Source organism: Eremothecium sinecaudum, chromosome III, assembly GCF_001548555.1.
Source record: "Eremothecium sinecaudum strain ATCC 58844 chromosome III, complete sequence".
NCBI classification, from domain to species: domain Eukaryota; kingdom Fungi; phylum Ascomycota; class Saccharomycetes; order Saccharomycetales; family Saccharomycetaceae; genus Eremothecium; species Eremothecium sinecaudum.
Window position 1 is genome coordinate 681,492 of NC_030894.1, and position 27,842 is coordinate 709,333.

General features: G+C 41.4%; 15 protein-coding genes across 15 annotated transcripts; 9 read left to right on the forward strand and 6 right to left on the reverse strand.

Moving 5' to 3' along the window:
• Positions 1 to 5: 5 nt before the first annotated feature.
• On the forward strand, positions 6 to 1,754 carry MON1 (guanine nucleotide exchange factor MON1; the record flags this gene model as incomplete). Its single annotated transcript, XM_018131309.1, has 1 exon — positions 6 to 1,754. One exon carries the CDS (start codon positions 6 to 8, stop codon positions 1,752 to 1,754), a length of 1,749 nt encoding a protein of 582 aa, XP_017986803.1.
• Positions 1,755 to 1,931: 177 nt separating this feature from the next.
• On the reverse strand, positions 1,932 to 3,299 carry AW171_hschr31661 (GATA-type transcription factor; the record flags this gene model as incomplete). The annotated part of the gene is made up of 1 exon (XM_018131308.1): positions 1,932 to 3,299. One exon carries the CDS (start codon positions 3,297 to 3,299, stop codon positions 1,932 to 1,934), a length of 1,368 nt encoding a protein of 455 aa, XP_017986804.1.
• A 1,036-nt stretch (positions 3,300 to 4,335) lies between these two features.
• Positions 4,336 to 7,095, forward strand: ROT2 (glucan 1,3-alpha-glucosidase ROT2; the record flags this gene model as incomplete). Its single annotated transcript, XM_018131307.1, has 1 exon — positions 4,336 to 7,095. The coding sequence occupies one exon, from the start codon at positions 4,336 to 4,338 to the stop codon at positions 7,093 to 7,095; it is 2,760 nt and encodes a 919-aa protein (XP_017986805.1).
• Positions 7,096 to 7,154: 59 nt separating this feature from the next.
• Positions 7,155 to 8,075, reverse strand: SLX1 (endonuclease; the record flags this gene model as incomplete). The annotated part of the gene is made up of 1 exon (XM_018131306.1): positions 7,155 to 8,075. One exon carries the CDS (start codon positions 8,073 to 8,075, stop codon positions 7,155 to 7,157), a length of 921 nt encoding a protein of 306 aa, XP_017986806.1.
• A 592-nt stretch (positions 8,076 to 8,667) lies between these two features.
• MET13 (methylenetetrahydrofolate reductase (NAD(P)H) MET13) lies at positions 8,668 to 10,476 on the reverse strand (the record flags this gene model as incomplete). Its single annotated transcript, XM_018131305.1, has 1 exon — positions 8,668 to 10,476. One exon carries the CDS (start codon positions 10,474 to 10,476, stop codon positions 8,668 to 8,670), a length of 1,809 nt encoding a protein of 602 aa, XP_017986807.1.
• Positions 10,477 to 10,780: 304 nt separating this feature from the next.
• TDP1 (tyrosyl-DNA phosphodiesterase 1) lies at positions 10,781 to 12,409 on the forward strand (the record flags this gene model as incomplete). Its single annotated transcript, XM_018131304.1, has 1 exon — positions 10,781 to 12,409. The coding sequence occupies one exon, from the start codon at positions 10,781 to 10,783 to the stop codon at positions 12,407 to 12,409; it is 1,629 nt and encodes a 542-aa protein (XP_017986808.1).
• Positions 12,410 to 12,665: 256 nt separating this feature from the next.
• PCS60 (Pcs60p) lies at positions 12,666 to 14,261 on the forward strand (the record flags this gene model as incomplete). The annotated part of the gene is made up of 1 exon (XM_018131303.1): positions 12,666 to 14,261. The coding sequence occupies one exon, from the start codon at positions 12,666 to 12,668 to the stop codon at positions 14,259 to 14,261; it is 1,596 nt and encodes a 531-aa protein (XP_017986809.1).
• Positions 14,262 to 14,636: 375 nt separating this feature from the next.
• PDB1 (pyruvate dehydrogenase (acetyl-transferring) subunit E1 beta) lies at positions 14,637 to 15,716 on the forward strand (the record flags this gene model as incomplete). The annotated part of the gene is made up of 1 exon (XM_018131302.1): positions 14,637 to 15,716. The coding sequence occupies one exon, from the start codon at positions 14,637 to 14,639 to the stop codon at positions 15,714 to 15,716; it is 1,080 nt and encodes a 359-aa protein (XP_017986810.1).
• A 607-nt stretch (positions 15,717 to 16,323) lies between these two features.
• Positions 16,324 to 17,991, forward strand: AW171_hschr31668 (uncharacterized protein; the record flags this gene model as incomplete). The annotated part of the gene is made up of 1 exon (XM_018131301.1): positions 16,324 to 17,991. One exon carries the CDS (start codon positions 16,324 to 16,326, stop codon positions 17,989 to 17,991), a length of 1,668 nt encoding a protein of 555 aa, XP_017986811.1.
• A 66-nt stretch (positions 17,992 to 18,057) lies between these two features.
• On the reverse strand, positions 18,058 to 19,158 carry SCS3 (Scs3p; the record flags this gene model as incomplete). Its single annotated transcript, XM_018131300.1, has 1 exon — positions 18,058 to 19,158. One exon carries the CDS (start codon positions 19,156 to 19,158, stop codon positions 18,058 to 18,060), a length of 1,101 nt encoding a protein of 366 aa, XP_017986812.1.
• Positions 19,159 to 19,374: 216 nt separating this feature from the next.
• SOH1 (mediator complex subunit SOH1) lies at positions 19,375 to 19,755 on the forward strand (the record flags this gene model as incomplete). Its single annotated transcript, XM_018131299.1, has 1 exon — positions 19,375 to 19,755. One exon carries the CDS (start codon positions 19,375 to 19,377, stop codon positions 19,753 to 19,755), a length of 381 nt encoding a protein of 126 aa, XP_017986813.1.
• Positions 19,756 to 20,350: 595 nt separating this feature from the next.
• On the forward strand, positions 20,351 to 23,878 carry PYC2 (pyruvate carboxylase 2; the record flags this gene model as incomplete). The annotated part of the gene is made up of 1 exon (XM_018131298.1): positions 20,351 to 23,878. One exon carries the CDS (start codon positions 20,351 to 20,353, stop codon positions 23,876 to 23,878), a length of 3,528 nt encoding a protein of 1,175 aa, XP_017986814.1.
• A 109-nt stretch (positions 23,879 to 23,987) lies between these two features.
• Positions 23,988 to 24,626, reverse strand: DUO1 (Duo1p; the record flags this gene model as incomplete). Its single annotated transcript, XM_018131297.1, has 1 exon — positions 23,988 to 24,626. One exon carries the CDS (start codon positions 24,624 to 24,626, stop codon positions 23,988 to 23,990), a length of 639 nt encoding a protein of 212 aa, XP_017986815.1.
• A 160-nt stretch (positions 24,627 to 24,786) lies between these two features.
• Positions 24,787 to 25,389, reverse strand: ATG12 (Atg12p; the record flags this gene model as incomplete). The annotated part of the gene is made up of 1 exon (XM_018131296.1): positions 24,787 to 25,389. One exon carries the CDS (start codon positions 25,387 to 25,389, stop codon positions 24,787 to 24,789), a length of 603 nt encoding a protein of 200 aa, XP_017986816.1.
• Positions 25,390 to 25,586: 197 nt separating this feature from the next.
• YBP1 (Ybp1p) lies at positions 25,587 to 27,596 on the forward strand (the record flags this gene model as incomplete). Its single annotated transcript, XM_018131295.1, has 1 exon — positions 25,587 to 27,596. The coding sequence occupies one exon, from the start codon at positions 25,587 to 25,589 to the stop codon at positions 27,594 to 27,596; it is 2,010 nt and encodes a 669-aa protein (XP_017986817.1).
• Between the last annotated feature and the right edge of the window lie 246 nt (positions 27,597 to 27,842).

Sequence of the window (27,842 nt, forward strand, 5' to 3'; positions counted from 1 at the left end):
GAGCTATGAGTGAGGATTCTCTGGATTCAGGTTCCGAGAGACGTATATTGCCGCTACAGGCGGGCCAGTTGCGGTCTGCGCACTCCATTACGTCGGTAAGGTCTACAAGCCCGCAACAGAGACTCGGCATTTCACCGCCCAGGCCAACGCTCTCAGTTGACCTAACGAACCACTTTACGCGACCGCTGACAGACCAGCTGTCTTCCGAGTCCGAGATAGGGACGTTGGATATGCTAAGTGTGCAAGATGAACTTGCCAGCAGTATGAATTCCTTGTCGTTTGCGCCGCTACGAGAACTGCCCAATCCCTTTAGAACGAGCATCGAGGATCAGTCTGAGGAGCAGCAGGGCCCCCTGCCCCAAGGGAAACAATTCTTCATTTTGACCTCTGCGGGGAAGCAAATATATACTATGCATGGTGAAGATGAGTATGTTATGGGGTTAATGGGCATCGTACACACACTTGTTAGCTATTTCCAGGTGCGCAATGGCAGCCACGAGGAGTTGAGATCTATAACCACCTATGATAATAATGGAGTGTTGCAGAAGTTTGCATTTATGCGCAAGAAGTATATTGTATTGTTGGTTATGACTAATCATAACGAGTCCGATCAAGACTTACAGCAGCAGCTAGACTTGCTATATTCGCATCTGGTGTCCACGCTATCGCAGCGGCAGCTAAACCGCCTGTTTGGCAAGCGGGAGAACTTTGATCTCCGCAACTTCTTATCTGAATCGGATTTCCATAGCCTGGATCAGTTGTGCCGTGCAATGTGTCAAGGTTCTCACCCTGGTTGGTGGCTGGGCGCCTTGGAATGTGTTACTATGGATAGCTCAGTGCGGAATCGCATACATTCGATCATGCTACACTCTACCAAGGATCTGGCTCCCGGCACTTTGCTATATGGTCTCATAGTGGCGCCCGGGCAGCGACTTGTTTCAGTTATGAGACCTCGTGGTCATACATTGCACACAACAGATCTGCAACTGCTATTTTCAATGGTGGAGAACCAGTTGCAACTTTTGGACAGTCAACAGGAAGCTTGGGTACCTATCTGTTTCCCAAAATTTAATAGTAATGGATTTCTGTACTATTACGTCAAGTTTCTGCCGGAGGACGCCAGCAACTCAGCAAACATCATCGAGGGAGATAATGCTGTTAGACCTGCTCTCATTCTAATTAGTCCCAGGACAAATAAGTTCTACGAGTTGCGTGAGGCAGCCAGTTCTATGATAGATGCGCTAGGAAGTGCAAGACTCCTTCCATATATTCACAATCCGTCACGCATAACCATTAATGACATACCAGCCCCATTGGCGCATCATTTCATTTACAAATCAAAGAAATATGTTCAATACGTCATGCCGGAAACCATCGGCATCAACACAAACTGGCAAACGCTAATGACGTACTACGCGCACTTGAAGGCGAGTGTGCGCAACGATAATGGCCATACGCTAAACCAAACAGCTTTGAGTTTCCTACGGTGGTCGTCAAACTCTAATGAACCTCTGTTACACAATTCTCCGGATATCAGGTTTTCCGCCACTGGCAATGTCTCCGGGGCTTGCCTTCTTGAAGAAGAATTGGATATGATCGGTCTGACTTGGATCACGGCAAATTTTGAGTTGTATCTAATATGCAATAATTGCACTTTGGATCGTAAGATTGTGTTAAAAAGCGCTAGGAACATCGTCAGCTGGTGCAAGCGTAAGGAACGCAAGCTCTTCGTGTCAGAAGGTGCCGTATTCTAAATAATATTAATAATAATAATAAAAGTAAGGTTAAAGTTCTATTGAAAATCCGTACTTACACATTTAGATAATAAGCATTTCTTGTTACGTAAATAAGCAGTTCTTGGTATATTCCTCTCTTTTGTCTCTCTCCATATAGGCTTAGACCTGCTAATCCTATGTAATTGTTGGTAATAATTACTGTGGAGTTTTCATACCCGTCGCTTTTGTTTGTTGTGTACCTCCTACTTTCCCCTTGTGCAACAATGCGCGCCTGCGCGTCTTAACTGGAATTTCGACCTCATTTAGATACGCCACTACCCTCGCCCTAATAGCGCGTTTCACCTTTTCCACCTCCGGTAATGGTACCTCGAATTTTTTAGGTACCCTTCTGTCGTCATGTCTGTTAGTTAATCTACGATATTCCATGATGACAGCAGCATCTTCCTCCCCAAATCTCTGTTTTAGTTTCATATACCATATGCCACAGGCATTACACATGGATTTTCTACCCAACGGGCCTGAGCGCCACTCGCTGGTATCGCGGCTGCCACATTGCAAACAATTCATAGACTTTGGATCTCTGATTACAATAAACCAACTAGGTACTATCATATCCTGGAAAAAGTTATTTTGATATTCTCCGGCATGTTCTGGGATATGTCCGACCCGTTCTTCGGTAGGAACCGAGTACGAAACCGATCGCGAACTTGCTGCGGTAGACCCGCCGCTTACCCCGGAAATAATCCCCGCGCCAAGACTTACGCTTGGTGTTGGACTGGTCAACCTCGATGCAGAAGTATCTAATGCGGGAGTTGGGCCATTATTTGTTTCAAGACCCTCAGAGCGATTTTTATCACCAGGGCTTGACCAAACACCATTACCTACCTTCTCGACGTAGAGATGTCCTAGCTTGTATTTCCAGTACTTGACTAAGTCTAGCTGTCGTTTGAATTTATCCATCAAAAATTCCAATTTCTCCAAATCTCTGTACTCTATAAATGAAACTAGCTCTCTCATTATCTCTCCGACAGGAATATCCTGAGAATACTGGACCATGGGCCAGTTTAGTAGCGACAGATGAATATCTCTTAGTGAGCCAAAAATTTCTTTTAATTGTAGCGAGTAATCACCATTGTCTCGAATAATCTTGTCCGCGACTTCGTGCCCAGTAATAGACTTGGCGCCAGATGAAGAAGACTCTATATGCGATAACAGCTGCGATAGATGCTCAAAAGGGTTAGACGTCATTGCAGATTGAGCCAGTATAAGCGCGGCAGCATGTGACTGCTGTACTTGCGATAATTGCTGAATTTGCGATGACTGAGACATACTTTGCTCATTTTTCAGCCCTTGCTGCTGTAAACTTTGATAGCTAAAAGATGCAAGCGGTGGGAGCTGCTTATTATTAAATAGCAAACCCTTAACTGGTGGAAGAATGGGCGTCGCATGGGGCCCTGGGGTGCCACCTTGAGTCTCTGCCTTGCCGACTAAATTATCAATCGAACAAATATTACTGGACGAGGCACCCTTCATGATGGGAAGAGTTAATATCAGATTTTGCATTTGGATTTCGTCTGGTATTTTTATTGAATTTTATAAGATAGCTCTTTTGGTATAAGATTCTTCCAAAACGGACAACAACAGAATGGCAATTTATAAATGTGGACTATTGGTAAAGTGGTTAATTGATTTAGTACTACAAAATTATCCTTATCTATGTTCTAACTGAATTCGAGTAATAACGTATTTTTATCAAATACATTTTTACTTCAAACTATATACTGGTGAGCATAAGCTGTTTGTGTCGCCATCCTTCTGGCAACACAGAAGACGCCGTGCAGCAGCGAAAAAAAATAACGCCTTTATGTTGAGAACGCCTTAAAGAACGGTCGCCCTACAAACTTGGCCGCCTAAAACGTTCGACGCATACACGGCAAACGTCTTGCATTGCACGCCAGGCCTTGGTTTCTGCAACTCTTGTTTTTATTTAAATTTCATAATTTTCTTGACGCTTATGTCAACTGTCTTGACGCCGCTTTTAAGAAGTAATAGAAAACATACCAAGGACAAGCAAATATCCGGGCTTGGTGACACACTACTGTATCATCACACCATGTCTGTTGATACCTCAACCAAATTGGTAACAAATCAAAAGTGGGGTAAAGGATAATTCGCGAGAATTTTTCCGTAACGTTGGGATTCCTTAATTTAATTATCCGTTATACATTCAAACGTTCCTATATGCAACTGTTCAGGCTATATTTCAATGATTTTCCGAGTCAATTAATCCCCCCGGGAAAATTAAATTGGAGAATGTAGAGACTTAATTAGAATACACCAAGGACTTTCCTTCAGGATAGCTATATCCGGTTGGCCGAAGATCAAACATTCAGATCGTATATGGTGATGCTTGGCTCGCGTAAGTCTATTTTATCTAGTATTGAAAATGCATAAATATGGCGTGCAAATGGTGGATAAATGGAAAGAGATGCTTGGCTGTTGTGGACTGGAGTATTAGAGAAGTAAGCACCTCGAGGATTAATTTAAAATTCAATTAATATCTAGCTTTTTTTCCCGGCTCTTTTGAAAAGTTTTCAATATGTGGTGGAAAAACTGTTTAGGTTTATTAGTCTTGCTACAGCAAGTGACATTCACTGTTGGTGTTGACACTGTTGGCTTTGACTACAAGCAATTGGCTACCTGTGAAACATCTGGAACATGTAACAGAAATAAGATTTACGCTAAAAATATTGAGAACTCTAAGGCTAATTACTACTCAATTGATGCTAACTCCATAAACTACGAGGCAGGTTCGCACACTTTGACTGCCAATGTTTTGAAACGTCTATCTCGCAACGAAGACAAATTTATTAGTTTGCCATTCACGCTTGATATCTTGGAAAACTCCGCTGTGCGCTTTACGATTGATGAAAATAGACAAGACGCTGTTGTCCCAGACTTGTTGACAAAGAACAGAACTCGCGCTGCTTCTGAATGGGCATTCAACAACGTTGAGCCAGCTCCAAAGGGCAAGGAAAAGGTTGAAATCTCCAAGCCTTCTATCTGGAACAAGAACGATGTGGTTAAAGTCCACGACGATGAAGCTGACATTCGCATTGAGTTATCATTGTCTAAGTTCCTGATCAAGGTTTACTACAAGAACCAACTACAAATTACCGTGAACGAACGTTCCTACTTGAACTTCGAACACTGGAAGCCAGGTCCAGACCACACCAGAGACTTGCTACCAGATGAGATCGCTATTAATGCTACAAGCTTATTCCAAACTGCTGCCAAGGATACCATGCCATTTGGTCCTGAATCTGTTGCTCTTGACTTCACTTTCCACAAGTACCAAAATGTTTACGGTATTCCAGAACATCTGGACACTCTAAGATTGAAGGACACAAGTGCAGGAGAACCATACCGTCTATTCAATGTCGATGGTCATGCTGAACATCCTGATGCCGTTAAGCCAACTTATGGTGCTATTCCATTTATGATTTCAAGCAGACCAGGCTCTGCTCTTGGTTTGTTCTGGTCTAATGCCGCTGACACCTGGGTTGATGTGAAATACGACAACAAAGACACTAAAACTCACTGGATGTCAGAGGCTGGTGTTCTCGACGTTGTTATGATCGTTGCTGACACCCCATTGAAGGTCACTGAATCATTCACTGAACTAACTGGTAAGCCTGCATTGCCACAACTTTCAAGTTTAGGTTACCACCAATGTCGTTACAGTTACTACGATGAAGAAGATGTCATGAACGTTATCACTAAGATGGATGAACACGAAATGCCATTGGACTTCATGTGGTTGGACTTGGACTACACTGATGGAAGAAAGTTCTTTACTTGGAAATCTGATGCTTACCCAGACCCTCAACGTATGTTGCGTACCTTAGATGCTATGGGACGTAACTTGGTTGTAATTATCGACCCTCAATTCAAGCTTGGTTATGAAGTCAGTGATGACCTCATTAAGAACAGTTCCGCATTGATCATGCATGATGGTTCCGTCTTTAGCGGTGATGGTTGGCCAGGTAAGTCCATCTGGATTGATCCATTAAGTCCTCACTTCCCAGCTGTCTGGACTGGCTTGTTCAAAGATTTTATTAAGGATTCTAAGAACTTGTTTGTCTGGAACGATATGGATGAGCCATCTATTTTCAGCGGTCCAGAAACTACTTCTCCAAAGGACTGTATTCAGTTCGGTGGTTTTGAATCAAGAGCTGTCCACAACTTGTACGGTATTGCCCTCCATGAAGCCACTTGCAAAGCTTTGGTAGATGTTTACGCTGCTGAAGACAAGAGACAATTTATTTTATCAAGATCCTTCTTTGCTGGTTCTCAAAGAACTGCAGGGACCTGGACTGGTGACACCTATGCATCATGGGAGCACTTGCAATTGACTATTCCAATGCTTCTAGTCAGCAACATTGTTGGTATGCCATTAATTGGTGCTGATGTTGGTGGTTTCTTCGGTAACCCAACACCAGAATTGTTAACTCGTTGGTACCAAGCCGGTATGTGGTATCCTTTCTTTAGGGCGCATGCTGACATTGACACTGTGAGAAGAGAACCATACTTGCTCGATGAACCTTACAGAACTGTCGTTAGAGACGTTCTCAGACTCAGATACTCTTTGTTGCCAACTCTTTACACAGCATTCCATGAAGCTTCTATCACTGGTGCTCCAGTTCTAGCTCCAGTATTCTACGAACACCCAGAATTGGATGAAGTCTACGACATTGATGACCAATTCTTCGTCGGCCAACAAGGTCTAATGGTTAAACCAATTGTTGAACCAGAAATCTCAACTACCAACGTATACTTCCCACCAGGTCTATTCTACGACTACTGGACCATGGCTCCAATTTACTCTAAGAAGGGTGAATATAAGACTCTACCAGTTTCTATTGACACTTTCCCACTATTCATTGAAAGTGGTAAGATCATTACAAGAAGAGACCGTCACAGAAGAGCTATCAAGTTGATGAAACATGATCCATTCACATTGGTCTTGGCTCCATCTGAACAAGGTACCGCTAACGGTTCATTGTACCTCGATGATGGTGAAACTTTCGGTTACAAGGCTGGTAAGTTCTTGAAGGTTGACTTCCAATTAGACTCAACCTCAATTACCGGTAAGGTTTCTAACTTCAACGAGGAATTTGCCGGCTTAAAGGTGGAGAACGTTATTATCGCAAACGAAAAGCACTTAGATCTACAAGATTCGGTTACCATTGTACAAGGTAACACCAACTGGACTTCCACAGTTACAAGAACCGAATACTACTACACCATTAAAAACCCAGCTGTTGTCTTGGGCTCTGACTGGAAGATTGTTTTCTAAGTAAAATAGGTAAGACGTAATACTTTATATGCCTAATAGAATAGTATAATTTTCCTAATTTAGTCTACTATACCGTCTTCGCAGTTTTTGCCAACTTGCGCTGACTTTATAGAATGCCTGACCACTGTAGACCATTCAAGCTCGATGTTACAGGATGGACACTGTGTCCTGGTGGGTATCAACGGTTTGTCATCAGTTAGAGATATTTCTTCTATAATGCATTTGTATAAGCAATCTAAACATGACGCAAACTCACATAAATCATTAAAGCAGAATGCAAGAAGCCTTAAATTAACTCCTTCAATGTAATTGACTTTCGTACCGCATAGACTACACGTTATTTCACCATAACTAAGTCTTTGCTTATAATTTGCAAATAATGCTTCATCTTTTTTCTTAACATCTTCAGCAAATCCCTCAACTAGCTTCAAATTACTCACAGCATGATTGATGATGCTTTGGTCTTCCGTACTATCAGGTTGGGACAAAGCCCCCTCATCTAAAATACAGTTTATAGTTGGATCATCTACCTTGTACCTATCCTGAACCCAAAGCTCGCGAATCTCTTGGCTAAATATTTGAACCTTCAAGTTCATCACCTTAAAAAATCGATGGCTCAAGAGCAACTTCAATACAGCTAACTTTTGATGTATGCTTCTCCCCCCTTTCTTATTCTTTACAACTCTCTTATCTGATGAGATGAACCGCGTCTGATGCGGATGTTGCCAGGCATGTTCAAATTGAAGTGCAGCGATTTTGCTAGGAAAACTGTATACTAGTATAACCATTTCCCAGGGTCTAGTACCTTCCCTCCTAGTTCTATAAGCACCGCCTTTAGTTAGCAGACCATTATGCTGTCGCAGCCTTCTTACTGGGCTTGGCGTAGAGCCAATATAGTATGAGAGCCTTTTAGGTATCGATCGTAGAAGATAGCAGCCGTAAAATTCAGGTAAATTAAACCGTTCAAATTCCTCAGACATATTATCCCCAGTATTTTTTATTTGCCTAACAATATTCTATGCGTTTGGGTAGAAAAGGTACAGTTTATCAGCGAAGTTACTAATACAATGTCAGTTTTAATAGTGCATTTACGACTTTTAATAGTACAGAGTCTCAAATACGGTCCACTAGTATTACTAGAAGTACTATTTATCAAACTTCCAATCTAACTTCTGTATAAGAGATATATGCGCAGACCAAAAGTAATGCTGTTTGATTTAATTATGTAAAGTAACATTTTCGGAAATAAAAGTTAAATCATTTTAATCATTTTAATCATTTTACTTTGAGATAATATGGATGAATAAAATTAATCCGGAAGTTTTATACCGGTATCCACAATGTAATCAGCCACATTATTCGACGACTGTAGTCAGAATATTAGAATACGGTTTACCGTTAAAAGGTGCTAATATTTTATGGAGTGAATCTTTTAGATTTTTTCAGTATATAATAATCTTTTTTTAGATTTACTGTAGCATGTTATTTTTCTGTCAGAATAAAACATCTTACCGAATCAGCACTACTTCCACATATGTTGCAAATGTAGTCAATTGATCATTCATGCAATTATCAGTACAAACAGGATAGTAATTTACCTATCATATCATCATTACTGATGAAATTATTGTCAACAATTGTAACTAATGCATAGTCATTAATTATCGTTTGCAAGAGTTCTGCAGATTTTGAATCTCCATTAGCACTGAAACGCAACCGCCAGTCGTCCAGGATGCGGTAAAATTCCTCCTTCCACGCAATAAAGGACACCTTCTCTACTATGGTAGGCTGAAGGACCTCTCTTCCAGGGAAAACTCCCCATGTGACGGCAATGGCCTTCGTATCGTCTGGGTGGTTAGTATTCAAGTTATCTTCATTGTCGATGGAGAAGAATGTGAGGATTGAGTAATTTGTGTTGATTAAATTAATGAGGGTGTCCAACTTATGTCTGGGAAGTAAAAACTCCAAGTACTGCTTTTGGAACACATAGCCATCTGGTGGTCCCCAGCCAAAAACAGGATCATTAGATGGAACACCATTGGCCTTGGGTTGCGAATTTATAGTGAAAATAAGGTTTTCATTGTGACGAATCAAAGAGTCCAGGATAGAATCCACTTCGTGATTTAGTGGGACATCTGACCATGGGAGGCAATCGATATTCCCTTTCAAATAATTTATTATAAGGTTGGCAATATCATAGATAGTCTCGGGTCGAGACCATAACTTGAGTGACTTTTCATAGCTATGTCTGAGAACAGGCCGATCACACAAGTCAAGTGCACCGTATGCAGGGGATGAGGAATCACCAAATCTTCCGTTTGGGAACTCATCTACAGACCATTGAGAAGTCCGTGCAACATAAGTATAAGGCCTCCTCTGCCAGAAAATTGGCCTAATAGACTCCTTACGTCTCTGCGGGTTCAAAGATCTTCTCCAAGGCATAGACTCCACGGATAGAGACCTTTGCCGACTAGTGCTGCCCGGCGAATCGTCGACCTGCAGCAATCCCAGCCGCTCAAGGATTTTCAATGGTGCTTCCTCCAAATTCATCGTGTAAATATGCAGATGGGTTACGTATTTGGAGTCGAGAAGCTTCCGACACATATTAACGACCAATTCAGTACCAATTTCACGCACAGCCTGGTCATTCTCCTTTACAGGCTCGAGCCTCTCAAGAAATTCTCGAGGGATGTTGACTCTGCACCAATTTGCTCTACGCATAAAGGCCGTATACGAAGTAATGGGCATGATACCTGGTATAATGGGAATATTGATCCCCGCACCCCTCACTAGCCTACACCATTCAAGGAAATTATCTGCATCATAGAACATTTGCGTAATAATGAAGTCCGCTCCAGCATCTACCTTTTCCTTCAAATAAGGAATAAGTGCTCTCGCGTCCGGAGTTTCATCATCGCCTTCTGGGTACGCAGCAACGCCGATACAAAAATGGTTCCCGTACCTTTTCCGAATATGCTGAACGAGATCCTTTGCATACCTGAAGCCGCCTTCGCATGCTTGCCATTTCCCACCTTGAAACGGCGGGTCACCCCTTAACGCCAAAATATTTTCACACCCGCATTCAAACGCCTTATCTAAAGCTTCATCAATGAGCGCACAGGGCATATTCGTACAAGTTAAATGCATACAAGTTTCCAAACCTAGTGCACTTTGTGAAGTGGATACCAATTCCGTAGTCTGCTTTGATAGCCGCCCACCTGCATTCCATGTGATATCAATAAATTCCGGTTTGGCCTGATACATTCGATCCATACGGTCATATAAATTCTGGATACCCTGCTCAGTCTTTGGGACAAAAAACTCAAATGAAAAGGTATTGTCCCTAGAGCCTGCTTCCTGTAATTTTTGACCTATCTTCATTATCCTTTTTGAATTCCAACGTTCTTCGAACTTTTGTATTACGGAAGATCCTTCCAGTACCTATCAGAGGTGGGAACTAGGTAGTATATATACTGCCTTCAACCAGTCGTATAGTTTTTTCTTATGGAAATAGCACATGGAACTTGTAAGATATTCGCATAGACGGTTTACTTTGGTAGCCACATTTGCAAGGGGGGGGAGGTCAGTCACGTGATATGGTGAAGTTTTTGAAAGGCCTATCTGGTGAACTTTAAAGACCTTTAGACCAATATCTTACAGAGAAAAGACGGTGTTATTACCTTCAATGGCGAAGAGTGTGAGAGAAGCTGTCAGAGCCAAATGGGCTTCAGTCGAGTATGGTGAATTGGCAAAAACCACCGGTGGTAAGAGTGATGAGGTTAAGGTTGTTGTAGATTTGACGTCTGAAGGCGATGAGGAAGAGATAATTGAATCGGAATCAGAGGTAAAAGAGATATGGCCTTTTAAACTACTTAGAAGTGAGCTATACGAAGAGAAATGGACAGGAGACCAAGAGCATGTCTTGGATATGCAAGATCTATTGGGTGACGAGTCACTGGAAACTGTATACCTTTTCTCTTATCAGTTTGAGATGGATTGGGTGCTGGGGATGATTGGAAAGGATGTAGAGGTAGTAGTTATTGCTCAAGAGGGTACAATTATACCTGCAAGCCGACATACGGGCCACAGGGTGCGGTACAATACTGTTCAAATGCCAAAATTCTGTAGCCACCATTCCAAGATGATTATCGGGTTATTCAGGAATAAGAGCTGCAGCATTGCAATACCTTCGAACAACCTAACAGAGATGGAGTCCAGTATGCCGCAGCAGATCGTTTGGATATCTCCGCGACTGCCTTTTGGCCCAAGGAGCACGCGTTCTGCGTTCCAAAGTGAGCTTATTCGGTACCTAGAGAGGTACCCATCACCGAATAGGGAGCTTATTGCTAAACTGCGAAACATTGACTTTAAGCCGCTGGAATCTACCGGCGCTGTATTCGTATTCTGTGCGCCCGGGGGCGACGCTAACGACAAGTCTGGATTAGCATTATTAATAGACTACATCGATGATACTCACAACAGCGAAAACGAGGCCAAGCAACATAGGCACTATTTTTGTCAAAGCAGTAGCATAGGCGGTCCATTGAGATGCCAGTCATCTGATGGGCCTCGGAACATCTTTACAAACCTTATGGTTCCAATGTTCGCTGGTATACTATCTGCTCTACCAAGGAATGCAAGAGCATGCCCAGGAGTTAATGTCGTGCAATTGCTGCAAGACAACCGAGTACACCCCCATATAATGTACCCTACTGTGCAGGAGTTAGCTGAATGTAGCCCAGGCTGGCTGGCGGGTGGCTGGTTCCATTTTCATCACGGCAAGGGCGGCGTTGCAGCGCAACAGTACGAGTTCTTGCGAGACAACGGCTATTTCATAAAGCAGAAAGAATATAAGTCGAGGCCTGGAGCAAATGTTCCAATCCCGGTCATGAAAAGAGACAAGGTGCCTTGTCACACTAAGTTTTATATGATGTTCAAAAGTGCTAATCCAGACAATTGGAAGAATGATGACTGTTCATGGGCTCTTTTCACAACCTCTAATTTATCAGGACATGCCTGGGGCTCGCCGCCAAGTTATAGACCCAAGAACTACGAATGTGGTGTACTTTACAGATCTTCTTCTACAACCAAAATTGATGTCACATGCTCAAAAGATGTGGCTTATTCCTATTTTCCAACGCAGTCCCTTGTCACTAACGCCAGAAATTATAGCATGATAATTAAAGTCATGACACCCTATTGGTTACCGGCAGTCAAATACTCAACATCTGACGAGGCGTTTTGCATAAGCTCGAATTATGCGAAGCTTGACGTAAACGGTACATCACTAAAAAGCTTAGCTCTAAATGCGTGAGTATTATATACCTTTCGGAATTAAGAGTATAAATTCCACCAAAATCAGTAAGTTAATATTATTTACAATTTGCGATTTATCACTGATAAGTAATTCATTATAGTAGTCATTTTAATATCTCGTTTGCAACTGCGACGGCCAGCTTTCTTTTTTATCAGCTTCATTAAGAAGCGCAACCCGCAATTTGGTATCAACTAAACTTAAACAGTTAATATATACTTATTGTACCATAACAAGAAACCAGTACTCGAACACAATGTCAACGTTCAACATTGCTATTAAGCTCTCCAATAAGACAGCAATTATTGTTCCTGAGACGAATGAAAAGATCTCCTACAATGATCTCTCCAACATAGTTGGCCATTTACAAACAATGTTTCTAGACGTACAGTGCCCATTATCATCTCAGCCAAGGAATGGGGCAGTAGCATTTTGTCTCCCAAATGGTTTAGAAATGGTTAGCGTTTTTCTTTCTGTTGCAATGGATGGTATGGTCTCTGCTCCCTTAAATCCCAGCTATAAGTGTGACGAGTTTCACATGTATCTAGATGATCTAAAGACTAATGTAATATTTGTTTCAAAGGGTATGGCCTCTAATTCATCGTCTGAGATCATTAAATGTGCTTCTTCAAGGTCAGCATTTGTCGTTGAAGTATTCTATGAACCCAGACGTGGCCGTGTTGAGTACGAGGTTTTCTCTCCAATGAACAAATATACATCTTCAGTATTCAGTTCTTTAAAAAGTCGGGGCTTGTTTGTTAATAACGAGGACAAGTTCCCGGGAAGAGCCACTGAATACGACACTGCTCTCATTTTGCACAGTAGCGGAACTACTGCCAAGCCAAAGGTGATTCCACTATCGCATCGCAATATCACGACAAACATGAGGAACATTTCCAAAACCTACAAATTATCTCCCAAAGATACTACTTATATTGTAATGCCTTTATTCCATGTTCACGGATTAATTGGTGCTTTACTGTCCACTCTGTACTCTCAGGGCACAGCGGTTGTTCCTCCGAAGTTCAGCGCTTCCAAGTTCTGGACTGAATATATTGCCAGCGGTTCTACTTGGTTCAGTTGTGTGCCCACTATATTGCAGACTATGCTAAGAGTTCCATTCCCAGAACCGTTGCCCAAAATTCGGTTTATCCGTTCCTGCTCCAGTGCTCTAGCTCCTGCGACGTTTGAACAGCTAGAAGCAAAGTTCAAGACACCGGTTGTTGAAGCTTATGCCATGACTGAGGCATCTCATCAGATGTGCAGCAACGAATTGCCTCCCGGCAAGCGTAAAGCAGGTACGGTAGGAAAGCCACAAGGTGTCGACGTCGCTATTTTCGGCCTTGACAGCAACCGCCTAAGCCCTGGCCAGATCGGCGAGGTCTGTATCCGCGGTGCCAATGTCACTTCTGGCTACCTCAATAACCCAAAAGCTAACGCTGAATCCATCATCCCGGGCTCCGATTACTTCAGAACTGGAGACCAGGGCTATTTTGACGAAGACGGCCATCTCGTACTCACAGGAAGGATTAAAGAGCTTATAAACCGCGGCGGCGAGAAAATCTCCCCACTAGAGCTTGATGCCATAATGCTCTCCCATCCAGCTGTGCAGGAAGCGGTCGCATTTGGTATTCCTGACGAGAAGTACGGACAAGTCGTCAACGCCGCTGTAATCGTTAAAAAAGGTGCAACTTTAACATATCAAGACTTAAAAGACTATATGGCACAAAAAGTTGCCCAGTTTAAGATTCCAGACCGTGTGTTCTTTGTTGAAGAACTACCTAAGTCCTCAACTGGTAAAATCCAACGGAGGATCATTGCCCAAGTCTTCGCATCTAACAGCAGGCTGTAGGAGCTACCATGTTTTTAATTATACTACATATACGAAGAACTATTGTAATATGACCTGTAAAAACAAGTTAATAATTATATATTATCTGCTACCTGTTAAATATTAACTGTGTTCAAAACCCCTTTGAGAGAGTTACTTCGCTTGTGTTGGTAAAAAATTTTCTACTGTTGTAAATCTTATAAATCTGCTAATTTTAAACAGTAAGACTGCAAAATCTGAAGACACACATTTGGGTTGATATTTCGCTTCTCCATAGAAGGAATTAGGAATACATCTCTCTGAATATACCTCTCCCTTGTTTGCAAGAGTTCTTTATCTAGATTTTGTTTTACTTTTAGTGCTTTATCTCAACGCCACCATCAAAACATATAAAAAATGAACTCTAGATTTGCAATTGCATCTAATCTAGCGAGATCTTTACGCCATGCTGCTCAATTGCAATGTAGGAGGTACGCTTCTTCTAAAACAATGACTGTCAGAGATGCTTTGAACAGTGCTATGGCTGAAGAAATGGACCGTGACGAGGACGTTTTCATTATTGGTGAAGAAGTGGCTCAATACAATGGTGCTTACAAGGTTACCAAGGGCTTATTGGACCGGTTTGGTGAAAGAAGAGTTGTTGACACTCCTATCACTGAAATGGGTTTTGCTGGTTTGGCAGTTGGTGCAGCCTTGAAGGGATTGAAGCCAATTGTTGAATTTATGTCTTTTAACTTCTCTATGCAGGCGATTGACCAGGTTGTGAACTCTGCTGCTAAGACTTACTATATGTCTGGTGGTACTCAAACCTGTCAAATGGTTTTCAGAGGTCCAAATGGTTCCGCTGTTGGTGTTGCTGCCCAGCACTCCCAAGACTACACTGCATGGTACGGTTCTGTTCCAGGGTTGAAAGTCTTAGCTCCCTACTCTGCAGAGGATGCTAGAGGTCTACTAAAGGCTGCTATCAGAGATCCTAACCCAGTTGTTTTCTTGGAGCATGAATTATTATACGGAGAATCTTTTGAGATGTCCGAAGAAGCATTATCAACTGACTTTACCTTGCCATACACCGCTAAAATTGAAAGAGAAGGTGCTGATATTTCCATCATCACCTACTCCAGAAACGTTCAATTCTCTCTAGCAGCTGCTGAGATCTTGGACAAGCAGTACGGTATCTCCGCTGAAGTGTTAAACTTGAGATCTATCAGACCTCTAGATGTTGATGCTATCATTAAGACTGTCAAGAAGACCAACCACTTGATTACTGTTGAGTCAACATTCCCAGCTTTCGGTGTCGGTTCCGAAATTATAGCGCAAATTATGGAAACTGAAGCCTTTGACTACTTGGACGCTCCAGTCCAAAGAGTTACTGGTGCTGATGTCCCAACTCCATATGCCAAGGAATTAGAAGACTTTGCTTTCCCAGATCCAGACACCATTGTCAGGGCCGCCAGAAAAGTTTTGTCTGCTGAATAAACAAAATTAAGTTAATTCATGCTTTTCCATATATCTTTGTTTCCCAATTTATTCTTTGAGGCGGGTTGAAGATGTTATAAAGACTCCATCCAATGTAAGCAAACAATCGTGTGCTAATAGATCCCATTAGAGCGTCGTCGTATCACAACGTGTGCGAAACAGAAATAGACACGATGTTCGATGATTCCATATTAATATTCCTTCTATCGATCCATTCTATCGTATATCTGCTCGATATAGTTCAATTCTCAATTAAATGTACTCAGTAAAGGCCTAGGAGAGAGCGCCTTTACTGGGAAACTACATTTACAAGAAGGTACTCCTGGTCCCTGAAAATTCACACATAACCTCAAAAAGGCGTGATAGAACTAACAGTTGAGGTTGTAAGGAGAGAGACAACCTAGACTTATTTAGACTTCATATACCTTTTAGTAGTTGTTTATACTTGTTAACGTTTGTTCCTTTTTATTTCTCGCGATTTTAGAATTCTGACATGTTTAAACTCTAAAGGTCATTATCTTCAGCAGTTAAAAATTATTCGCGTAGCGAAGGTGTGTAACAGTTAACATCGGGTCTGAAAGATCAGAAAGATCAAGTCAGAAGCTTGATGATGGCAAGCCAGAAGTCCCGTGTGCAGCTAGCACCTCATGACATTCCTCAGTTTTATCTGCTTATTGCACTTTACTTTTTACAAGGTATACCTGTTGGGCTGGCATTCGGAACCGTTCCCTTCCTTCTCAAAACTGCTGCAAAGAACACATCGTTTACGAACCTCGGACTATTTAGCTTGGCAACTTATCCCTATTCATTGAAGATCCTTTGGTCCCCGGTAGTTGATGCCATATATGATAGAAAAATTGGTCGGCGGAGATCTTGGATCATCCCTGTCCAATTAGTGTCTGGGCTTATGTTATGGATTCTCGGGTATGCGATCTCCAAGGGCTGGGTGTTCAAAGGTGTTGATTCATCATATGGTGGACCAGAACTAGTCAAAGATAGTGATGTTGACCTTAAAACTCTTACTCTGTGTTTCCTATGGTTGGTGTTTTTATGTGCTACACAAGATATTGCAGTGGATGGCTGGGCATTGACGATATTATCGGAACAGAGTTTGAGCTATGCATCAACTGCACAAACTGTTGGGATGAACGCGGGGTATTTCCTGAGTTTCAGTATATTTCTAACCTTCAATTCTAATCATTTTATGAATAAGTACATTCGTTCGACACCTTTAGACTATGGTTTAATCAGTTTTAGTGGCTACTTGAAATTTTCTGGGACTGTGTACTTCTTGGTGACTCTCTATGTTATGTTGTTTACTAAGGAATATCCATTTAAAGGTAATGTTCTGCCACTTTCAGCAGCTGCTAAAAAAGATGACGCCTTCATTAGCATTGAATTGACTCCTGCTGGAGCCCCTGTTACTGATATTGAATATACTGAGGATCTTTTTCCGGGGAAGACTTCATTACTGAACGTCTACAAAACGTTTCTTAAAGTTCTTCGATTACCAGCAGTACAATCTTTGGTAATACTGCATTTTGTTTCAAAGTTTGCATTTCAATGCAACGAAGGCGCGACCAGCTTAAAGCTTTTGGAGAAGGGTTTTAAAAGGGAAGATCTAGCTATCACTTCATTAATTGATTTTCCATTTGAAGTTATTTTCGGTTACTATGTGGCGAAATGGAGTTCCGAAAATGCCCATTCAGAGCCTAAGAGACTGCCAAGATTTATTCGCCTTCTTATTGGAAGACCTGGTGTTTTGACTCCATGGCTAGTAGGATTTTTAGGTAGGATTGTTGCTGCAATAATGGGTAGTTACGTGGTAGCCACGTTTCCAGAAGATGGCAAGATTACGAAAGGTTACTTTCTGACTGTTATCATACAGCATTTATTAGGAGCATTTATGGCTACTGTACAGTTTGTTGGTATATCTGCGTTCCATACTAGAATTGCGGATCCGGAAATTGGTGGAACATATATGACGTTACTGAATACGCTAAGTAATTTTGGAGGTACGTGGGCTCGTGCACTTATTCTGCCCATGGTAGATTACTTTACAACGTACAAATGTGTTTATTCTGACGGAACGGTCTCGCCCTTTTCATTGAAACAAGAATGTTTAGCATTAGGAGGAAATGCGGTAGTTACAAGAGATGGATACTACGTTACTAACTTTCTTTGCGTTGCTATTGGTTTAATCTTGTACTTTTTACACATCTGCCCTAAGGCCCAATATTTACAATCTATATCAACCTCTATGTGGAGGACCTAGGACTTTTAAAGAAATAAACAATGCATAAGGGACAGAGGTGAATTGTTAAACTACCGGCGGTTTTCATTAACAGACATAATTTAGAAATAGGATTACGACATACGCAGAAACCAGACCTGTGCACTGTTCCAAAAACGAATGAAAAACAATTGACGTGACAAAAATGGACCATAGCCAAGTGCATAACAAAGCCAAAATCAATATAATAGGATTTTCCCAAAGCACAAACTTAACTGTTAACATTACAATTTTCATTAACGTTTTCAAAAATTCAATTAACAGATACAAGAATAATGTTAGCCAGTTAGATTCATTCTGGCTGCCGCTGTTAACATTCCGAATTGCCGCAAATGAAAATAGTTCTTTAATATAATTGAAGAAAGGTCGCCTGTAAGTAGCGCAGCTTTTTTGAAATCTGCTCGACACCCTATTTCTAAGAGTATAGCATTCCTCTAGCAAAAATATCGACATTAAAGTTATTAGAAAAACATGACCGCTAGGATCATGCCCTCCTACCCATTGCCCACCAAACCGAGAGCACATACTACTACTCCTCATATCATACTTGGTGCTTAGAGATTCTTGTATGAATTTGTTAATTGACAAATGGTCGCCAGGGGTTTTGTCGCAGAAACCTTCTCTCCTGCACTTTAACCAGTACAGGGTTTCAGACATCAGATTTGACGACCCTTTGGGTACTCTATCATTATTATTGAACCAATCGTACAGTTTCCTTAAAGCTGCCCATCTCCTATGCTCAGTATCATGGAAATTGGAATTAAGTCTCATATCGCTATCAAATATCTCAAAATTACAATGACCTCCTGTAAATACAAATATTAAATCCATAATGGGGGCCACTCCAATCCATAGCGCCTGCGTATAGATGTACCACCACACAGTGAAGGAGACGTACCTTTGGAAATCTTGTCTCATTAACCGTGTATCAAAGCCCCGGTACCTAACAATACACCACCATCCAATCAGAGATGTCCAAAACCATCCCTTCTTTATCAACCATACGTTTATTATACTGTTTTTATCTGCGGTCCAGTGCCCTGCTGGAGATACCAAGCTTACCACATTACCTATCAAAATAACCCCTGGACACACTAAAAGTACAGCCCACCTTAGGTAGGACTGTCTCGATTCACTTAAACTGGCCATATTAAGTACTAGATGACATTTAGTTGTAGACTATTATTGTTCTTATGTTTGTATTAGCGTGTATTAATAAGTGTATATTAAATTTCCTACGTTATTCATGATCTTGAAATGCAAGTATAGGAGGTGGGCTGCTCATCTGAAATAAACATAAACACTAAATTGAGTTGTTCGAGCTACTTCTAACTCCATTTCAGCCGATTATAATCGATTACAAGCATGCAAAGTGCCGAAAAAAGCAGCGAGAACGCTACTCTAGATCAAGAAGAGCTACCCAGCAGGTTTGAGGTCGAGCTGGAATTTGTGCAAGCTCTCGCGAATATACCATATGTTACACACCTACTGACCCAGCATCAGCTGTGGCAGGATCCAAAGTTTAAGGAATACCTCAAATACCTTGAGTATTGGTGCGAGTCCCCATACGTGCAGTATATCGTATATCCAAACTCATTATTCGTGCTAAAACTACTCAATGGCTTCCTGGAAAAAGCTGAAACCAATGAGGACGGCATTCTAGAGGGCGCAGAGGAGCTGCCCAAGATACTGCAAATGCATGGTGGCCAGCTCATGAACGACATGGTCGAACGATGGAAGGCATAACTTACATAAGCACACAACACCACATGACTTTATAGACACGTGATCAGATTGTTCACGTGCGTAAGTCCTAACGGTATTAAGTAATAGTAGTGACACGTTGGCGAAGTGGTCACACCAATGCCCACGAAGAACCATTCCACTGCTTATCGATAACCCTTCGTAGCCTTAGCTACGGCCAATTTATAGTTTTTATAGCCACTTCATAACTATATTTCAGCAGTCATTACTAGTTACTAATATTTTAAGAAGAGGATAAGCTTAAGATAGGGAATAGCAGCAGATATAATTCTACAAGTGCCTCGAACTACTTATCCTTTACATGATTATCCCGATTGTAATAACTGTGTTTATGAGTTGAGCTTCATTATTATTAGGGAGCCTGGCCGCTCTTTAATTTGATTCGCTAAAAAAAATTACGTTAAGGTTTGCCTTTCCTAATTGTCGTCACTATATTATTTATGTCATTAGGCTAAAACCGTTGCTAATATTTATAAATCACTCAGAATCCTTGAAGTTGCTACACTGATCTTCATAGTATTCCACTTCAGGTTTAAATTCAATAGTTAATCAATTTTGTCCATTTGTTGTTAAAGCGATGGCCTCGAAATTGACTGGATTTCGTGATAAGTCTACTCTACTAGGTGAGAAAAACAAGCTTTTAGTTGCTAATAGAGGCGAAATACCAATTAGAATATTTAGAACCGCTCATGAATTGTCTATGAAAACGGTTGCGATTTATTCGCATGAAGATCGACTATCTATGCATAGGTTGAAAGCGGATGAGGCCTACTTAATTGGTGAAGAAGGTAAATTTACACCTGTGGGAGCATATCTGGCTATAGATGAAATTATTAAGATTGCTAAAGAACATGGAGTTGACTTCATTCACCCTGGTTATGGGTTTCTCTCCGAAAACTCTGAGTTTGCAGCCAAGGTTGAAAAAGCTGGTATCACGTGGGTGGGTCCTTCTGCCGAGGTAATTGAGTCCGTCGGAGATAAAGTTTCAGCACGTAGACTTGCGGATATCGCAGGAGTTCCAACGGTTCCTGGAACACCAGGGCCAATTGAGACTGCTGAAGAGGCAAAGAAGTTCGTCGAAGAATATGGGTACCCTGTGATTATCAAAGCCGCATTTGGCGGTGGTGGTAGGGGTATGCGTGTGGTTAAGGAAGGAGATGATATTGCCGATGCCTTCCAACGTGCGGCATCTGAGGCAAAATCTGCATTTGGTAATGGTACGTGCTTTGTTGAGCGTTTCCTAGAACAACCTAAGCATATTGAAGTCCAATTGCTAGCAGATGGATACGGTAATGTGATCCATTTGTTTGAGAGAGACTGCTCTGTGCAGCGTAGACATCAGAAAGTTGTCGAGGTGGCACCTGCTAAAACGTTGCCAATAGAAGTTCGCGATGCTATTTTGACAGATGCTGTTAAGTTGGCAAAGGCTGTAAACTATAAGAACGCGGGAACTGCGGAATTCTTAGTGGACAACCAAAACAGACACTACTTTATTGAAATTAACCCTAGAATTCAAGTTGAGCATACAATTACGGAAGAGGTTACTGGTGTTGATATTGTAGCTGCTCAAGTGCAAATTGCTGCTGGTGCTTCATTGGAACAATTGGGCTTAATTCAAGACCGTATTACTACCCGAGGCTTTGCAATCCAGTGTCGTATCACCACAGAAGATCCAGCAAAGAACTTTCAACCTGACACAGGTCGTTTAGATGTTTACCGGTCAGCAGGTGGTAACGGTGTGAGATTGGACGGTGGTAACGCATTTGCAGGTGCTGTCATCTCTCCATTCTATGACTCGATGTTGGTGAAGTGCACATGTTCCGGTTCGACATACGAAATCGTTAGACGTAAGATGTTGCGTGCTTTGGTAGAATTTAGAATTAGAGGGGTTAAGACCAACATTCCATTTTTGTTAACATTGTTAACACACCCAGTGTTCATCGACGGCAGCTATTGGACTACGTTTATTGATGATACTCCTCAACTATTTGAAATGGTTGCTTCTCAAAACAGAGCCCAGAAACTGCTGCATTACTTGGCAGACCTTGCAGTTAATGGTTCCTCCATTAAGGGTCAAGTTGGTTTACCAAAATTGACAACTCAGCCAACTATTCCTGCCTTGCACGATGAAGAAGGTAATGTTATCGATGTTTCCGTCCCCTGTGAATACGGTTGGAGACAAGTTCTTCTAGAGTATGGTCCTGAAGAATTTGCAAAACAGATTCGTCAATTCAACGGAACTCTACTCACCGATACTACATGGAGAGATGCTCACCAATCTTTATTGGCTACAAGAGTCCGTACCCATGATTTGGCAGCCATTGCTCCAACCACATCATATGCTTTGGCGGGAGCTTTCTCATTAGAATGTTGGGGTGGTGCCACCTTTGATGTTGCAATGAGATTCTTGCATGAGGATCCATGGGATCGTTTAAGAAAACTAAGGAAGTTGGTTCCAAATATTCCATTCCAGATGTTGCTACGTGGAGCCAATGGTGTTGCGTACTCTTCCCTTCCTGATAATGCTATAGATCATTTCGTATTCCAGGCTAAGGAAAATGGTGTTGATATCTTTAGGGTCTTTGATGCATTGAACGACTTAGAACAGCTGAAGGTTGGCGTTGATGCTGTAAAGAGGGCGAATGGTGTGGTAGAAAGTACCATTTGTTATTCTGGCGATATGTTGCAACCTGGAAAGAAATATAACTTGGATTACTACTTGGGGCTAACTGACGAGATAGTTAAAATGGGCACCCATATCTTAGGTATCAAGGATATGGCAGGTACTATGAAACCTGCAGCAGCCAAATTGTTGGTTGGATCTATAAGGGCCAAATATCCAAATTTGCCAATCCATGTTCACACACACGATTCTGCTGGTACTGGTGTTGCATCTATGGTTCAATGTGCCCTTTCTGGTGCAGATGTTGTTGATGTTGCAATCAATTCTATGTCTGGATTGACCTCCCAACCATCAATTAATGCTTTCTTAGCATCTGTAGACGGCGAACTAAAAACTAATATAAACCCTAGCTTCGTTCGTGAATTGGACGCATACTGGGCTGAAATGCGCTTATTGTATTCTTGTTTCGAGGCAGACTTAAAGGGCCCAGACCCTGAAGTTTACGAGCATGAAATCCCGGGTGGCCAATTGACCAACCTAATATTCCAGGCTCAACAACTGGGTCTTGGCAAACAGTGGACTGAAACTAAGAAAGCTTATCGCGAGGCGAACCTGCTGCTAGGTGACGTTGTGAAGGTCACCCCTACCTCAAAGGTTGTGGGTGATTTGGCCCAATTTATGGTGTCAAATAAGCTTTCTTCCGCAGATGTGAAACGCCTGGCTAATTCTTTGAACTTGCCTGATTCTGTTATGGACTTCTTTGAAGGTCTCATTGGACAGCCATATGGTGGTTTCCCAGAACCATTCAGGTCAGATGTGCTGAGAAACAAGAGAAGAAAGTTGACATGCAGGCCGGGCTTGGAACTACCTCCATTAGATCTACCAAAGATCAGACAAGAGCTGGAATCGAAATACGAGCAGGTCGATGAATGCGACGTTGCTTCATACAACATGTACCCTAAGGTGTACGAAGATTTTATGAAGGTGAAGGAATTATACGGTGATTTATCTGTTTTACCAACCAAGAACTTCTTGGCTCCAGCTGTTATTGGTGAAGAAATTATCGTGACTATTGAAAAGGGTAAGACATTAATCATTAAAATTCAGGCTATTAGTGACTTGAATAAGGACACTGGACGTAGAGAGGTGTATTTTGAGTTGAACGGTGAACTAAGAAATGTTTCCGTCGTCGACAAATCGCAAAAGGTTGAGACTAATGTAAAGGCAAAGGCAGACGACAGTAATCCTGATCATATCGGTGCTCCAATGACCGGAGTTGTTATAGAAGTGAAGACACAAAAAGGTGCTCACGTATCCAAGGGCCAGGCGATTGCTATATTAAGTGCCATGAAGATGGAAATGGTAATTTCCTCGCCAAAAGAGGGTGTTGTGCAAGAAATATTTGTGAAAGATGGCGAGACCGTACAAGTCTCAGATCTTCTGGCCGTGTTGAGTGGAGTCGAGGCCCAAAAAGCGGAGTAACTGTGAACTTAATTAATTTTTTATTTATGTAATTCAATGCTGCATCTAAAGGATACTTGATACAAAATTCGGGTATATTACCTGAGTTCCATTTCCACTGCTTCCTCACCTAACGGAACAGTTTGCGCCCTTTAGCCGCATCCCCCCGTGTATACCCTGATCTAACCTTACTCACCGCTTCAGACTTGCCTTTCGGTATCCCAGACCCTTGCATTCTTCCTCTAGCACCTAGAGTTGTAGTCTTCATACCTTTCCGTAGCGGAGGAGCATGTACAGTTATACTATCCACCGGTTTTAGTTTTTCATCAACTTTTCGTCTCAATTCCTCGACCTGTAACCTCTTCTTGTTCATGTAATCCGCGCACTTCGCCTCATCCCCTTTTGTCTCCTCAATATATTGCAGGTATTCATCGTCATCCATAAGCTCCCCAACGTAACTAGCTTGGGACTGAATCTTAAGCCAACTATCTAGTACCTTATTAACCGACCGGCACGTCATTTTTATACGGCTTAGATTGTCCATAGTAGAATTCCTTAACGACCCATTCAGATGCTTAATAACAGGTATAATCTTATCGAGCTGCTCCAATTCCTTCAATAAAACTGACGTAGAAATAGAGGAAGATGTGAACCAAGGCGTTGTTTCAACTGTCTTTTTAGTGTTGTTTACCTGATTAGATCGCATCTGATCAAAGATTCGAGGAATTAACTTGTCAATATTTTGAGCTGAAATATCTTCTTCAGGCATTTTAACCGATTTTAACCACTTTTAAACCCTCCAATGACCCCTTATTGTTCATTCCCTTGACTTGTTTTAGTTGTGTAAAGATTAATATTAAAATTTAGAAAACTTTATTAGCTATTCCGTTGTGTATATTATGCAAACTGATATAGACTATTCATTAAATTCATCCAAATGCTACTGTAGCGCAATAGGACACTACCAATTCATCATTAACCTTAAACTGACTCCATAATTGACCTATATTTTGTAATGGAGTTGGTGCGAATGAGTTACTTATGTAACAGTGTACCTCATTTAACCTTAATCTCCGCTTTAAAAACAGTATAGCAACACTAAAAGCTTGTGAGCTGCTAATCTTGCATACTTGAGGATCTATCTGAGCAAGCGAACCTATTGATTGGAATCTAATAGATATCTTCTCTGGGTACGGTGCTGATTTCTGTTCTTCAACCGGTGAAGATACAGACGATGGTGAACCTGAATGGTCACCACCTAAGTAAACTGAAGTACTTAGTGGAACATCCTGTCTTAGTTCTTGAGAATCTCGATCATTAATCAAACTTAATTCAGAAGCTGTTACCGGGAGTTCATCTTCGCTAACTGAGGGTATTTGTAGTCTATTTAACTGTTCGTTGTATTCTTGTAGACGGTTCTGAAGGGAATGCTGACTACAATATTCTGATGATGGAAGTAAGCTATGACTCCTACTTTCACATTGCGATTGACTGGCACTGCTTTCTGCCTCGCTCTCCAATATAGAGCTCATAATGAGGCGGTGTGGGTATTATAACAGGTGATGTAGCAGTTTTATGTGACATAGTAAATGATTTGCTAAGACGACTTAAAATAAGTTTCGGGTAGCTGCGAAGTTTCAGATATTTGAGAATCTAAAAGTAACAAGCCAAGGAGATTCAGTTGGTTTATTTAGTTTGATTCTTGGCTATATGGTATTGCTGGTGTAGAATGACAGTTAAAATGGACGCTATGTGTGATAAGTTAACTATAATGTTTAAAGAGCAGAGTGAAGATGTTGTTTCACTTGCTGCTGCTATTGATGTTTGCGCAGAAGAAGTGAATAAGGCATTATCTGCTAGTGATAGTGCATTGTTTTTGGAGCATTTGTTAGATTTGCTCAAGAAGCATGAATCCATTGTTAAAGATCTAGGCTGGGACCTGCCCAAGGTGTTGATGAAGTTCATCCATGAGGACTTAATTGTTCAAAGGGAAGATCTGAACTCTGATCGGGTACTAGGACTTGTTTCAGACTGTTTCAACGAGATCACTTCTCATGGCAATGCGAAGGAGAGTCTTTTAACAGGGTGTGAGCTGTTGAGTGCATTGGCAGTGGAACGCGTTAAATCTAAAGATGGGCCGTTGAAACGGCCGGCTAAGCCATTGAAGGAATCCAGCAATCAGGGGCCTGCTAAGATACCATTAGAAACTTTGTATGGTGTAGAAGACTTTGGAGAGGTACTGTTTGATATAAAGATGGCAATTTTGGTTGACTTTCTGTGTGGTTTACTTGGTCAGATTAAGACCCTGAATCCGTCAAAGTTTCTGGCAGAGGTGGTTCGCGTGCTTTTGAAGGTTTCAAAGGCTGTTGCAAGTGATTTAGAAGACTGCAGGGTTTTCCTGTTGAAGATCCATGATTTCTGTCGTGACTATACACATCCTGACGTTCATTTTACGTTACAGGGTGAAGTAACGGATGAAGAGCAGTCACAGCTCCTAGAGGAGGAAAAGCAGTTCCAGAAAGACTTGCTAGGAAGCCTGTTAACCTACACAGTTGCCAATTTAGTTAGTGGGAAGAATCTGATGTTTTGCATGGAATACCTTTTAAAAATTCACGGTGCTCAGCTAAAACTGCCAGAAAGGCTAATACAGCTGCGAGGTATTTTGCATGATTACGGGAAGCTTATGATTAAGCTTGGTTTTGACTTAAAAGAAGAGTTTAAGAAAACTTGTGTATTGGAATCTCGCAACATCTATCTCCCGGTGCTGAAACACAACGCTGAGTTAAGTGATGACTCTAATCAAGCTGATGATTCCAACCAGGTGCTATACCAGCTAGCCTATACATACGAATTGCAAAAGATGGGTAATGCCCAAGCAATCTCACTTTGTTCTCGTGGAGTTTTGATACTCTCAGTGGCATATCACGAGTATGATAACATGCTTGGACTTCCAAATAGAAGCCTCAGCAACTCCATCTACATGTTTCTGAGGTTTACTTCGCCAGAAATGTATTCCGAGCAGTTCATAAGTGAGGCTGCTATGGACAGCAGTCTTTACTGGCTAGTTAGTGTCCTAAACGAAAATACTCATTCAAAAAATAGCGAACTACTTCAACGTCTTCCTGATACACTAGTAGTAATATTCATCCAGGTGTTGCTACTTAATTCACGTGGTGACTCAGATAAATTATCCAGAGCAATGCATCTAGATATACTAGCTAACATACTTATGATGCTGCCTGAAGATGTAGCATTTGAGTTTATTATCGATACTTTGCTTCAATGTCCTATAGAAGAGGCTAAACAAGAGATCTTGGTCATTACGAAAGACTTAATGCTTGCCAGTCGAGCCAAGGGACAGAAAGTTGGAAAACGAGTATCTGAACTGTTCAAGAAGCAGAATCTAACATCAAAGAAATCTGGAAGCCCAAAATCAGATTTGGGCCCGCCTCTTCCACCCAGGCCCCACTTCTCTATAGACGTGGATAAAGTGGCCGCGATTCATTCTTTGACTATGATGTGCATTGACAGTAATAAAGTAGATAGAACCCCAGTCAAGTTAAGAACGCTTTTGATGTATTTGAACTTGCTGGTAGCATTAAGAAAGAAATGGGATAAACAACTGTTACATGAAATTGCTAACTATATTAAGCTTTCCTACGATGAAATAAAAACTCCCGTTGAGATTGGCTTCATTCACATCGCAAACGATAGAATACTAGAGTATTTACATGAATAGATTATTACATCGCATAAAAATCTATATATGATTGACTGACTATGCACAATTTGTTACTTAATGTTCTTACTATATGCAGTACTATCATCTATGCCTTATTCATATTACCAAATAATGATTTATTTGATGTTTCGATTCAATCTTTCTGTTAATATAAACTAGATATAACCGTTTTATTTTTGCTTTCCATGCGAAGACCCATAATCGAAATGCAAAGCTTCGTTTATCAAATGAATTGGTGCTTTG